This window comes from Macaca nemestrina, chromosome 20 (genome assembly GCF_043159975.1).
Source record: "Macaca nemestrina isolate mMacNem1 chromosome 20, mMacNem.hap1, whole genome shotgun sequence".
NCBI classification, from domain to species: domain Eukaryota; kingdom Metazoa; phylum Chordata; class Mammalia; order Primates; family Cercopithecidae; genus Macaca; species Macaca nemestrina.
Genome location: NC_092144.1, coordinates 56,285,779 through 56,297,869, shown reverse-complemented (window position 1 = coordinate 56,297,869; position 12,091 = coordinate 56,285,779). Strand labels below are relative to the sequence as shown.

The 12,091-nt window shown below is 51.7% G+C and overlaps 1 protein-coding gene across 23 annotated transcripts in view; it reads right to left on the bottom strand.

The window, feature by feature from the left end:
• Positions 1-12,091, bottom strand: part of LOC105478568 (coiled-coil domain containing 61) — a 77,420-nt gene that overhangs the window by 27,359 nt on the left and 37,970 nt on the right. For 4 of the 23 annotated variants that reach the window (XR_011617680.1, XR_011617679.1, XR_011617681.1 and 1 more), the window contains 4 exons: positions 6,292-6,450; positions 5,925-6,007; positions 3,216-3,373; positions 1,437-1,598 (listed from right to left, as the gene is read on the bottom strand). Coding sequence is in view for 14 of the 23 variants with exons in the window: in XM_011736018.3 (XP_011734320.1) it covers positions 1,437-1,598; positions 3,216-3,373; positions 5,925-6,007; positions 6,292-6,439 (551 nt within the window). In the remaining 9 variants the exon portion in view is untranslated. Of the gene's footprint in view, positions 1-1,436; positions 1,599-3,215; positions 3,374-5,924; positions 6,008-6,291; positions 6,451-9,415; positions 9,627-9,647; positions 11,297-12,091 lie in introns of those variants that run through there. The other 19 variants (XM_071087183.1, XM_071087179.1, XM_071087185.1 and 16 more) reach the window with 12 other exon arrangements.

The following is a 12,091-nucleotide window of genomic DNA, read 5'->3' as shown; positions in this document are numbered from 1 at the left end:
GCTCCTCCGAAGACCGTCGGGGTTCCCCAGCCCCGTGAGCTCCCATAAGGACTGGTCCTCCCGGTCAGCATTTAGAGCTCTGTCCTGGGCTTGAAGCCACAAACAGTGCAAACAGCTGGGAAAACAACAGAGGCTCGGCGCTGGCTGCCTGGATCTAAGGTCCAGCCTAGCCATATTACCCACTATGTGACCTGCACCAAGGTCCCTAACTTCTCTGGGCCTCCGTCAAACGGTGATAATAGCAGTGCCTACCTTATAGGGCGGCTGTGAGGATAAAATGAATTCAATCATAAAGCACAGAGCAGCCCTGGCATACAGTTAAATGTTCAATAATCATTAATTACTGGTGTTATTATTACTAAAAATATTATTAGTCCACAATGAGCCAGGCCTCTCCCCAGTAGCGATCAAGCCCCAGATTCACCTCCCCAACAGAACCGAGCACATGGCAGGCATGAATATATAGGCCAAAAGCCTTTGCTTCTTTCACTTCATTCATTCCCTTGTTCTCACCGCATTCCCATCTAGCACAAGGACTTTGCCCAGGCTGTTCCCTCTGCCTACACCACTTCCCCAGCCCGTGTGCCTGACCCACCCCACACCCCAGTGGAGTCCTGTGACAGCCTCGCATGGCACAGGCCCCCTGTCCTGCCCCAGGCATCTCCGTCTGTAATGATATACTCAGGTGGTTATATACTTAGCACCCATCTCCCCCAGGGCTGGGCACCACGTGAGTGGCAGGGATGGGGCTAGCACAGAAGGGGCACCCTGTGAAGGTGGATTCACCTACATAGAGCTCGACCTCCCGCACCCTTGCACATGCTGCTCCCTCTGCCAAGAACACCCTTCCCATTCCAGGCAGGGTCAGGTCCCCACCCACTCTGAGCCTTCACTGTCTGCAAACACATCTGCCTCCCTCCCTGGACTGGCAGTCCCAGGAGGGCAGTGCCAAGATAGTCTTGGTCACCGCTCTGTCCCCAGCACCACCCAGCCCAAAGGTACAGAAGAGGGGCTCAGAGGCCTCGCGCAGTGGCTCATGCCTGTAATCCTAGCACTTTGGGAGGCCAACGCGGGCAGATCACCTGAGGCCAAGAGTTTGAGGCCAGCCTGACCAACAGGGCAAAACCCCTTCTCTACTAAAAATACAAAAATTAGCCGGACATGGTGGCACGTGCCTGTAATCCCAGCTATTTGGGAGGCTGAGGAAGGAGAATGGCTTGAACCCAGGAGGAGGAAGCTGCAGCGAGCCAAGATCGCACCACGGCACTCCAGTCTGGGCAACAGAGTAAGACTCTGTCACAAAAAAAAATGAATAAATACATGGTGGGCAAAGGACAGTCATCCTCCCCACAGGGCCAAGCATGGGCCCTGCAGTGCATGATGGGAGGGCTCCAGGGCTCCCACCCGCCCCAGCTGCCCACCGCTCCGAGACTCACTGCTCCCGCAGGCGCCAGATCTCACTCTCCCGGGTGTCCCGAGTGTTCTGGCCGTCCAGCCCTTGCAGGCGGCCCAGTTCCTCCTTCAGTGACCGGATGATGCCCTGCAGAACCACGGGGTCTGGCTTGCCCTGGTACGGGAGGGGCAGCGGGTAGTGAATCCTAAGGAGGGGGGATTAGAACCGTGGCATCTCAGAGGCCAAGAATGCACCTGAGGGTAAACACCAGCCTCTAAGAGCCACAGAATGCGAAAACACACAGTTCCAAAAACTGCACCATCCTAGGGGCTTATGAGCACATCCTCAAGGCCCCTTCCTTGTTCCAGTCACCACCTCTGAAAGTCTCTTATATAACAATTTGGAAACCACTGGGATTGGCAGCCCTGGTGTAGTCTGGGGGAACTTCCTTGTCACACACTGCTGATGAAGGGAACGCTGGTATCATGTTACTTGCAGCCAAACACAATCCTAATTCAGATGCCACAGTGGGGGATTCTGGTTGGCCTGGCCTGGGTGACCCCAGCTTGGCTGGGGAAAGGTGGGCCAAGGTTACCAACACATGGGGCAGACACGGTCACCCAGCTACACAACTGCCATTCCCAACTCCCTTGCTGCCTCCCCCTATAAAGGCTAGAAAGCCAGATATTCATTTTCCCAGCATCCCTTGCATGTGACCACTTCTGGCCACATATTACAGGAAATCTGTTGGGAGTCTTCTGGGAACACGTTTCTTTTCCTGATGAAAACAGCAGATGCAATAAATAAACTCAGTCCTGTCCCTCTTCTTCCTGCCTTGATATAGATGCAATGTCTGGAAGATCCAGCAGCTATTTTGTGGCCATGAAGAGATAAAGATGAAGTCAAAAGGCCAAGCCGGGCGCGGTGGCTCATGCCTGTAATCCCAGTGCTTTTGAGAGGCTGAGGCGGGAGGATCACTTAAGGCCAGGAGTTCGAGACCAGCCTGGGCAACATGATGAAACCCCATCTCTACTAAAAATACAAAAATTGGCCAGGCACAGTGGCTCACGCCTGTAATCCCAGCACTTTGGGAGGCCGAGGCGGGCGGATCATGAGGTCAGAAGATCGAGACCATCCTGGATAACATGGTGAAACCCCGTCTCTACTAAAAATACAAAAATTTAGCCAGGCGTGGTGGCGGGTGCCTGTAGTCCCAGCTACTCGGGAGACTGAGGCAGGAGAATGGCGTGAACCCGGGAGGCGGAGCTTGCAGTGAGCCGAGATCGCACCACTGCACTCCAGCCTGGGCGACAGAGCGAGACTCCGTCTCAGGAAAAAAAAAAATTAGCCAGGCATGGTTGTGGGCTCCTATAGTCCCAGCTACTCTGGAGGCTGAGGCACAAGAATTGCTTGAACCTGGGAGGTAGAGGTTGCAGTGAGCCAAGATTGCACCACTGCACTCCAGCCTGGGTGAACCAGTGAGACACCATCTCAAAAAAAAAAAGCCAACACATTAACAATGGTAAAGGGGAGAAAAAAAAAGAAAGAGCTTGAGTCCCTAGTGAACTGTTGCACAGGTGGCAGCCACCTACCTAGACATCTTGTTATGTGATGCATTGTTTGTTTAGGATACTGGTGATGGTTATTCTGCTACTTGTAGCCAAACACAATACTAAATGATACAAATCCCAACAGGTGAGATTCCCAAGGCAAGGCTTAACCAATGTCACCTTGCCTGGGTGCCAGGACTTCCTAAGATCCACCCACACGCTCTCCCACCCCGCCTACCAGCCTGGCCCTGCTGCCAGTCCCTTCTCCCCACCTGTCAAACTCCACAGAGTAGATGAGGATCAGGTAGCGCTTGGAGTTGAGCTGGGCCGATCTGGGGGCCAAGGAGCCTGGGCGGCCCCCCATCTTGCGGTTCCGCAGGGACTCCAGGTCTGTGTAGGTCAGCAGGTCCAGAGTGACTGACTCACTACTCTGTCAGGAGAGGAGAGGAGGAGCTGCCACGGCACCCGCTACCACCACACTGAGGGCACCTAGCACACACCTGGGCCACAGCCCTTCCTGTTCTCTAGGCGGGCTAGCATTTCCTATGCGAAGGCTGGCGATCAACATGGCCCTGTCCCAGGGCAGACACAAGGACTTCATCAAAGGGAGAAACCAGAAAGAACCTAAATGCTCAACCACAGAGAACAGCTTAGACCTGTGACTCTCCGAGTGCTGTCTCCAGATCCCTGGGGGGGTCCCCGAGACCCTTTCGGGGATGTCCACTGAGGTCAAAGCTACTTTCATAATAATATAAAGATGTCATTTGTCTTGGGCACTGTGTTGACATGTGTGCAAATGGTACAAAAGCAATGGTGGGAAAAACTGCTGGTGCCGTAGCAGAAACCAAGCTCCTGGCACCGAATGACACTGGAGGTTACTGTATCTCCCCAGTCTCAGCGGGGGGCTGGGCAAGAGAAATACACAAACAAGTAAATAAGCAAATCAACCATAAAACACAGGAAATGAAACATCGGAATGTTCTCGATGAAGCAGTAAAAATTATTAATTTTATTGAATCCAGCTCCTAGAGGACACATCTCTTTATTATGTTGTGCAAGAAAATGGGAAGTACACATCAAGTACTTCTGTGCACGCCAAAGTATGACGATGGTCTCAGGAAAAAGCGATTCTGCATCTGAGTTTTGAGCTAAATTAGCCGTTTTTCATGGAACACTATTTTTACTTGAAAAAAAAAAAAAAACGACTGACAGACAAAACTATGGTTATTTAGACTTGGGCTATCTGGCAGACATTTTCTCAAAAATGAACAAAGTGAGCCTGTCACTTCAAGAGAAAAAGCTAACAGAATGTCTTGCCAATAACAAAATTCAAGCTTTCCACTTAAAATTAGAATTTTGGAAAACCTGTACCTTCCACTGGGTGTTTGATAGCTTCTTGGTGTTCACAGACTTTCCTGGGGAGATCGGTGAGGATATTAACAAATGTGACTTCTGGATACTATATAAGGCAATATGTCAACATTTGAAAAATCTGCGCAACTTAGTGAACCAAGATTTTCCAAATGACCAATGCATGATGTTACAGAGTCATCCACAGGTAAAAAAAGATCCATGCAAAATGCAAGATAAGTCAGTGGAATTTAAGGTAACAATACAAAAAGTTCACTGATGAGGATGCAGATTCCACACTGCAACTAACCTTCAAGAAACTATCGCTTGTCCAGGCGGGCACGGTGGCTCACACCTGTAATCCCAGCACTTTGGGAGGTCGAGGCAGGTGGATCACTCGAGGCCAGGAAGTCAAGACCAGCCTGGCCAAGATGGCAAAACCCCGTCTCTACTAAAAATACAAAATTAGCCGGGCATGATGGCACATGCCTGTAATTCCAGCTACTCGGGAGGCTGAAGGACAAGAATTGCTTGAACCCGGCAGGCAGAGGTTGCAATGAGCCACTATCGTGCCACTGCACTCAAGCCTGGGCGACAGAAACGGTGTCTCAAAAAAATAAATAAATAAATACAAAAATTAGCCGGGCATGGTGGGCACGCCTATAGTCCCAGCTACTTGGGAGGCTGAGGCATGAGAATCACTTGAACCCAAGAGGCGGAGGTTGTAGTGAGCTGAGACTGTGCCACTGAGTCTGGGCAACCGAGAAAAACTCTGCCTCAAAAAAAAAAAGAAAAAGAAAGAAAGAAAAAAGATATCTAAATACCACTCAACCCCGTCACTCTAAGTTCTAACCTTCTTTTTTTCCCCCGATTATTACTTTTTAGGTTGGGCACTGTGGTTCATGCCTGTAATTGCAACACTTTGGGAGGCCAAGGTGGGTGGATCACCTGATGTCAGGAGTTCCAGACCAGCCTAGTCAACATGGTGAAACCCCATCTCTACTAAAAACACAATAAATTAGCCAGGCATGGTGGCGGGCACCTGTAATTCCAGCTACTCAGGAGGCTGAGGCAGGAGAATCGCTTGAACCTGGGAGGCGGAGGTTGCAGTGAGCTGAGATCCCACCACTGCACTCCAGCCTGGGCAACAAGAGCGAGACTCCATCTCAAAAAAACAAATAAACAAACAAACAAAAACAAGCAGGTTGCAGAATACCTTGGAAAATAGATAAACTATATATAATTACAGGTCTGCAAATACATACACATACACACACACACACACACACACACACACATATACATACATGCAGGTATTTGGAAACAAATAGAGACATGGAGAAATGGCTGGAGTGATTTTCACCGAAATATTAACAGAAGCGAGTATTAGGGATGGAGTGATTTTTACTTTCTTCTTTGTATTTCTCTGTGACCTGAATTTTCTACATGAGAATAACTATCATTAAATTCAAAATGAACCATTTACATTTGGCAAAAGAAGAAAACGATTGCCCTCTTCCCACGATGAAAGAAGAGGTAGAGGGTCTGATACAATCGGTTGGGCATCAACCCCCCAGGAACCTGGAAGACAGAACCCCCCTCCCACCTGCACCCGCCACCCCGGGCCCTACCTGAGTGAGGGCTGACTCCAGCATATGACAGAAGATGTTGAATTGTTTGAAGTTCCCTGTCTTGTGAGTCAAATCTTCAATGACTGGGTGGGGAAAAAAGTCTCTCCTGAGGTCTGACGGCTTGCCCAGCCCCAGGGCAAGGCATCTAAGCTCTCCAACTCTACCCACCTCCAGTGTCTCTGGCTTGAGCACCAAGACCTACATCCCTCCCCACACTGGAGAGCTTCTGGAGCTCAATTCTGCTCTCTGGTGGGTTTTATAACCACATAGAAGAGGCGGGTGGGCAGGATTCAGGGTGGCCTCATCTTCTGGGAGAAGCTGATCCCAGGAGAGGAAAAGTGAGCCCACCCCAGGCAGGCACACTCACAGCCAGCATCGAACTCGCCCCGCCACTGGTCAGCCGTCATCCGGTCCTCCACCTCCAGCTCCAGCACCTGCCCAGAAACCATCACCCGCACGGCATGCTCCACACCCCGGAAGACGTAGTCCACCTGCAGGCCGGCCGGCTGGTCCATGGTCAAGGTTGCTGGAGAAGGGGATGAGAGAGAAACCCAGAGGAGCTGAGAGCCCAGGCTCATGAGTTGGAAGGCCAGGCCTCATATCCTGGCTCCATCATTTACCAGCTGTGGCATCCTGAGAAAGTGAATTCACCTCTCTGTGCCTCAGTTTCTTCATCTGGAAAATGGGTATAACCATGGCACCAACCTCGTGGACTTATTGTGAGGATTACACTGGGCAATATGTATAAAAGCTCTTGGTACTGTGACCTGCAGGCTGCTGTGTCCAATACATGCTGGATACTAGAAATACATGATTGCCAAGCCAGGCGCGGTGGCTGACACCTGGTTTCCCAGCACTTTGGGAGGCTGAGGCAGGAGGATCGCTTGAGCTCAAGAGTTCAAGACCAGCCTGGGCAATGTGGTGAAACCCCATCTCTACTAAAAATACAAAAAAATTGCCAGGTGTGGTGGTGTGTGCCTGTGGTCCCAGCTACTTGGGAGGCTGGAGGCAGAGGTTGCAGTGAGCTGTGATCTTGCCACTGCACTCCAGTCTGGGTGACAGAGACCCCAACTCAGTTAAGAAAAGAAAGAAAAGAAATAAAGAAATACATGATTGCCAACAAAAGAATCATGATTAATATTAGCATTACTTTATTAAGTCTTATTATATATTTATTATTGATTCATTCATTCATTCATTCATTCATTCAGCAAACATTTGTGGAGAAAAGTCAAGCTGGAAAGAGAGACGAGGGTATTGGAATAGGATGAGCCAAACTTTTAAAACGGGGTCAGAGCAGGCCAGGTGCAGTGGCTCAGGCCTGTAATCCCAGTACTTTGGGAGGCCGAGGCAGGTGGATCATGAGGTCAGGAGTTCCAGACCAGCCTGGTCAACAATGATGAAACCCCATCTCTACTAAAAATACAAAAAAAATTAGCCAGGTGTGGTGTCCCACGCCTGTAATCCCAGCTACTCCGGAGGCTGAGGCAGGAGAATCGCTTGAAGCCAGGAGGCGGAGGCTGCAGTGAGCCGAGATCGTGTCACTGCACTCCAGCTGGAATACAGAGAGACTCCATCTCAAACAGTAAAATAAAATAAAGTCTAATATCAGAAAATATACTATTGTGAGGCAAAAAAAGATGATCCCTGAAACTCCAGGTAAGGGATTTTTAACCTTTTTAGAGTCCTTGAGCCTTTGAGAATCTAATGAAATTTCTGAGCCTTCCACAGATAAATGAATAGTCCCACAACCTTTTGCAAGTTCATTTCAGGGGCTCCCAAATTACCACCCGCCAGGCCCATCCATAGATCTCTTTTCTCAGAGGCCCAAGGGCAACGGCCTGGGCCCTAGACATTCTGACAGACACCTCTCTCTAGATCACAGCTCTTAACTTCATTTGGGAGAAGAGTGCTTTGGAAGGGCTGATGAATTCGAGGACCCCCTTCCCCTGGAAAATTCACACTCTGGCAATTGTGCTTTCATTCTCTGGTGGTTCATAAGTCCAGGTTAATAATTTCTATCTCTCGGCCGGGTGCGGTGGCTCACACCTGTAATCCCAGCACTTGGGGAGGCCAAGGAGAGTGGATCATTTGAGGTCAGGAGCTTGAGACCGGCCTCGCCAACATGGTGAAACCTCGTCTCTACTAAAAATACAAAAATTAGCTGGGTGTGGTGGCAGGCACCTGTAATCCCAGCTACTTGGGAGAATCGCTTGAACCCATGAGGTGGAGGTTGCTGCACGCCGTCGTGCCCTTGCACTCCAGCCTGGGTGACAGAGCAAGATTCTGTCTCAGAAAAAAAACAAATAAATAAAAAATAATAATCTCGATCTCGCTGCAAACAAATTGTTGCACATTTCAACATATCCCACATCCCCTGATCCCAATGCAGTGAGTGGCAGAGCTGGCCCCGCCCCACTGGGTGTCCTAAACCCCGCCCATCAACCCGACCCCCTACGGCTCCCAGAACCAATCAGCGGCGACGCCGCCGGGTTACCAAGGCGTAGGAGGCACCCACGCAACTGAACACCTGAGGAGCCGCACAGCATCACCGCCCCCACTTGTGGTCCCCAACTCCCGGGAGGAGACCGCACAGAGGAAGGGGGCGCGCCACACCGCATCCCCGCCGCCAACTGCCCCTTCCCCACTGCCCGGCAGAAACCCCCCATATCCACCCCGCGAAGACCAGCCCCTTTCGGCATCCCACGGCCTTATCCTTAGCCCCCACCCCGCCCTCATCCCAGACATTGAGCCCCCGAATACTCTGCCTAAACTCAATTCCCCTTGCACACTTACACCTCTCTCACCTCCACAAACTTCACCGGCTGCCCGGCCCCATCCCCTCCTCTAGGCATATCCTAAGCGCTCAGTAACTGCTGATGGAATAAATCCCACACCCGTGCCCGCTCCACACGGCCTCCTTGACCCCAGCTGCCCGTTACTTGTCCCCCAGATGGCCACGGAATTCTGGGCTCCCTCTCCCCTCTTCTCTGCAGAACCTCCCACTCCACATATTCCAGCCCAACCCTCATGCTACATTCCCCAGAAACCAGCCCCCTCTCTCCCGTCCAAAGCCCCTTCATTCCATCCTGCTCTCCCAGATTTGGGGGCAGGGAGGCAGCCGCACTCTCCTCCCTACACCAGCCAACCACGGTCTCCTAGGGCTCCCGCATATTGAACTTCAATGCACCCCGTTATTCCACCTGCATTCTTCCCGCATATTTGCTCAAGGTTCTGCTCCACACACCCCACTTTCAGCCTGTATTCCATCACCTCCATATTTCACCTGGATTCTGTTCCCTCTCAAATTGCTTGTAACCCCACCCCCCACCCCCACTCCACCCACACACACATTTTCCACTTCTCTTCCCTTTGGAGAGCCCTCTCTGAACAACCCCTCCTCCCCACTGACCCCACCACCACCGCCACTTCTAGGATTCCCCGGACCCTGAGCCCTCTCTCCCCTCCCACCGCTGACCCTGTCCCTCTACCTGCATCCTCCATCCTTGCTTCGGAATGACCAGTGGCTCATCCTGGTGGCTGATTTCATTCCAGTCCTGAGCCTCTCCCAGCTAGCTCCTCTTCTCAGCCTCTGCCTCCTTCCTGACCTCACGCATCCCAGCGGTGCCTTCGAGGCCCCGCCCTCACCAACCCATGACGTCACCACCCCATCCCTGCGAGCACTGTGCGGCTGCCCCCCAGGCCCCATCCTGGCCCACACACCTGACCCAGTTCTCGGGCCTCATGACATCACGGCGCCGGCACACTTCAACTGAGTGTTTCAGCCCCCAGTTCTCTCCCTCTCATCATTCACTAGGATGACCCCTTTCCTCTCCAGTGTTACATCACCACCCCTGGCTCCACCTTCCAAATGGCTCTCCCCGGATAGCTCACAGATTTCACAGCTCTTACCCCGGGGCCGGAGCTGAAAACTCTCCACGCTGCGCTCACCAAAGACAAATTTACATCACTACCTCCCATACCAGACATGGGCAAATCACTGCCCTTGGCAGCCCCCACCTGATGGCTGTTTCCCCACACTCTGCAGCTCCCCACCACCACCAACACATATTCCAGCCCAGCCATACCCTAGCTGGGCTCTCCCCTGCAGCAGACCTCCGCCCCACATTCACACACGTGGCCTGGCCTTGATGACCCCCTTCCCGATCCCATTCTGACCTCACCTCCCCACCACATGGGTGAATTGAGGCTGGATAGAACTCCCCCTTCACTGCCCCAGAATACAGACCAAAGCCTTCCACATTGTCCCCATGGAATGTAGAGACAGAAAAGCCCTCTGGGGAACCAAGCAATGAAATCTCTACAGCGTGCACTGCGGCACCCCAGTTCCCCCTGGGGCATCCAGACTCCCTCTCCCTCTGTCTCTCAAAGGCGTTTTGCCTTAGATAAGAACCATGCACACTTACTAACCCAATGAATGACTCACCCTAAATTCTGCTCTCTGCTGGGTATTATGACCATCCCCATTATACAGAGGATAAAACTGAGGCTTGTCTAGGATCCCACAAAGAAGGACAGAAACATTCGTCCTCCTTCCCCTTACCCAGCTGCCCTTCCCTGACCACCTCCTGTTTCCTCCCAGAACTAACCCAAATGCGGCCTCACACCTTAAGCATAGCACATGCTGCACACTGGGCACTTCTGCGTTCAGATTCCAGCTGCCTTTATCCTTCGTGTGTCCTTGGGCAAAGCACTTGCCCTCTCTGGGTCTTCCCCCATCAGTAAAGTGGGATAATAAGAGCTCCTACCTTACAGGGTTGCTGTGGAAATAAACTATTTAATGTATATAAGGTGCTTCAAACAGTGTCTGGCACTCCCTGTTACCATCTGTGTGATCTGTTGATTATGTGACAGACCAGGAGCCCGTGAGGGGCAGAGCCATTTTAATCCATCTTGTATCTTCAGGGACTGCTTGTGAATGTAATGGGAGATGCCAGGAAATGGGGTTCTAGGCACTGGGGATACAGCCAAGGTTTTCTCCCCTCAGCTCATTCCCTGTCCTCCTCCAGGTCTCAGCTCCAGTCCCCTCTCCTGCACTGCAGGAAGCCCTCCCTGACTCCCAGGCTGGGCCAGGAGGTGTCTCAATCACCACAGTGGCCCCAGCAAACTCCGCACCAGCTAACAGTGTTTCCCACAGTGATGGCCAGGGAACATAATCCTTACCACAAGTGCTTCTGAAAATGCAGCTTCCTAGGTCGGGTCCCAACCATACATGAGCAGAAACCCTGGGGGTGGGCCCAGGAATCTGCATTTCCTCCAAATTCCTTCAGACACTAAAGCTTCCTTCTGCCCTTGGGTGCCACAATCTGTCCAGTTTATTCCCCCACCTCTGACCCCACCACCCCACACGGGACCCTCCTAGTTCAGCAACCCCGCCCCATATCACCCTCACCAAGGATGGTGAGGATGGTACAGGAGAAGCAACACTTTTTAAACACCATGTGCTCTTCCAGGTGCCAGTTCCATATTCACATGGAGTCAGACACTCTAGTGGGGAGGTCCAAAAAGCCCAGTGGATATAAACCAACAATAATTGATGTGAGGGCCAGGCGCGGTGGCTCATGCCTGTAATCCCAACACTTTGGGAGGCTGAGAAGGGCAGATCACTTGAGGTCAGGAGTTTGAAACCAGTCTGACCAAGATAGTGAAACGGCATCTTTACTAAAATTACAAAAAATAGCCAGGCGTGGTGGTGTACACCTGTAGTTCCAGCTATTTGGGAGGCTGAAACAGGAGAATCACTCGAACCTGGGAGGTGTAGGTTGAGTGAGCTGAGATGGTGCCACTGCACTCCAGCCTGGGTGACAGAGGGAGACTCCATCTCAAAAAATAATAATAGGCCGGGCGCGGTGGCTCAAGCCTGTAATCCCAGCACTTTGGGAGGCCGAGACGGGCGGATCACGAGGTCAGGAGATCGAGACCATCCTGGCTAACACAATGAAACCCCGTCTCTACTAAAAATACAAAAAAAATTAGCCGGGCGAGGTGGCGGGCGCCTGTAGTCCCAGCTACTCGGGAGGCTGAGGCAGGAGAATGGCGTAAACCCGGGAGGCAGAGCTTGCAGTGAGCCGAGATAGCGCCACTGCACTCCAGCCTGGGCGACAGAGCGAGACTCCGTCTCAAAAAAAAAAAAAAAAAAAAAAAAA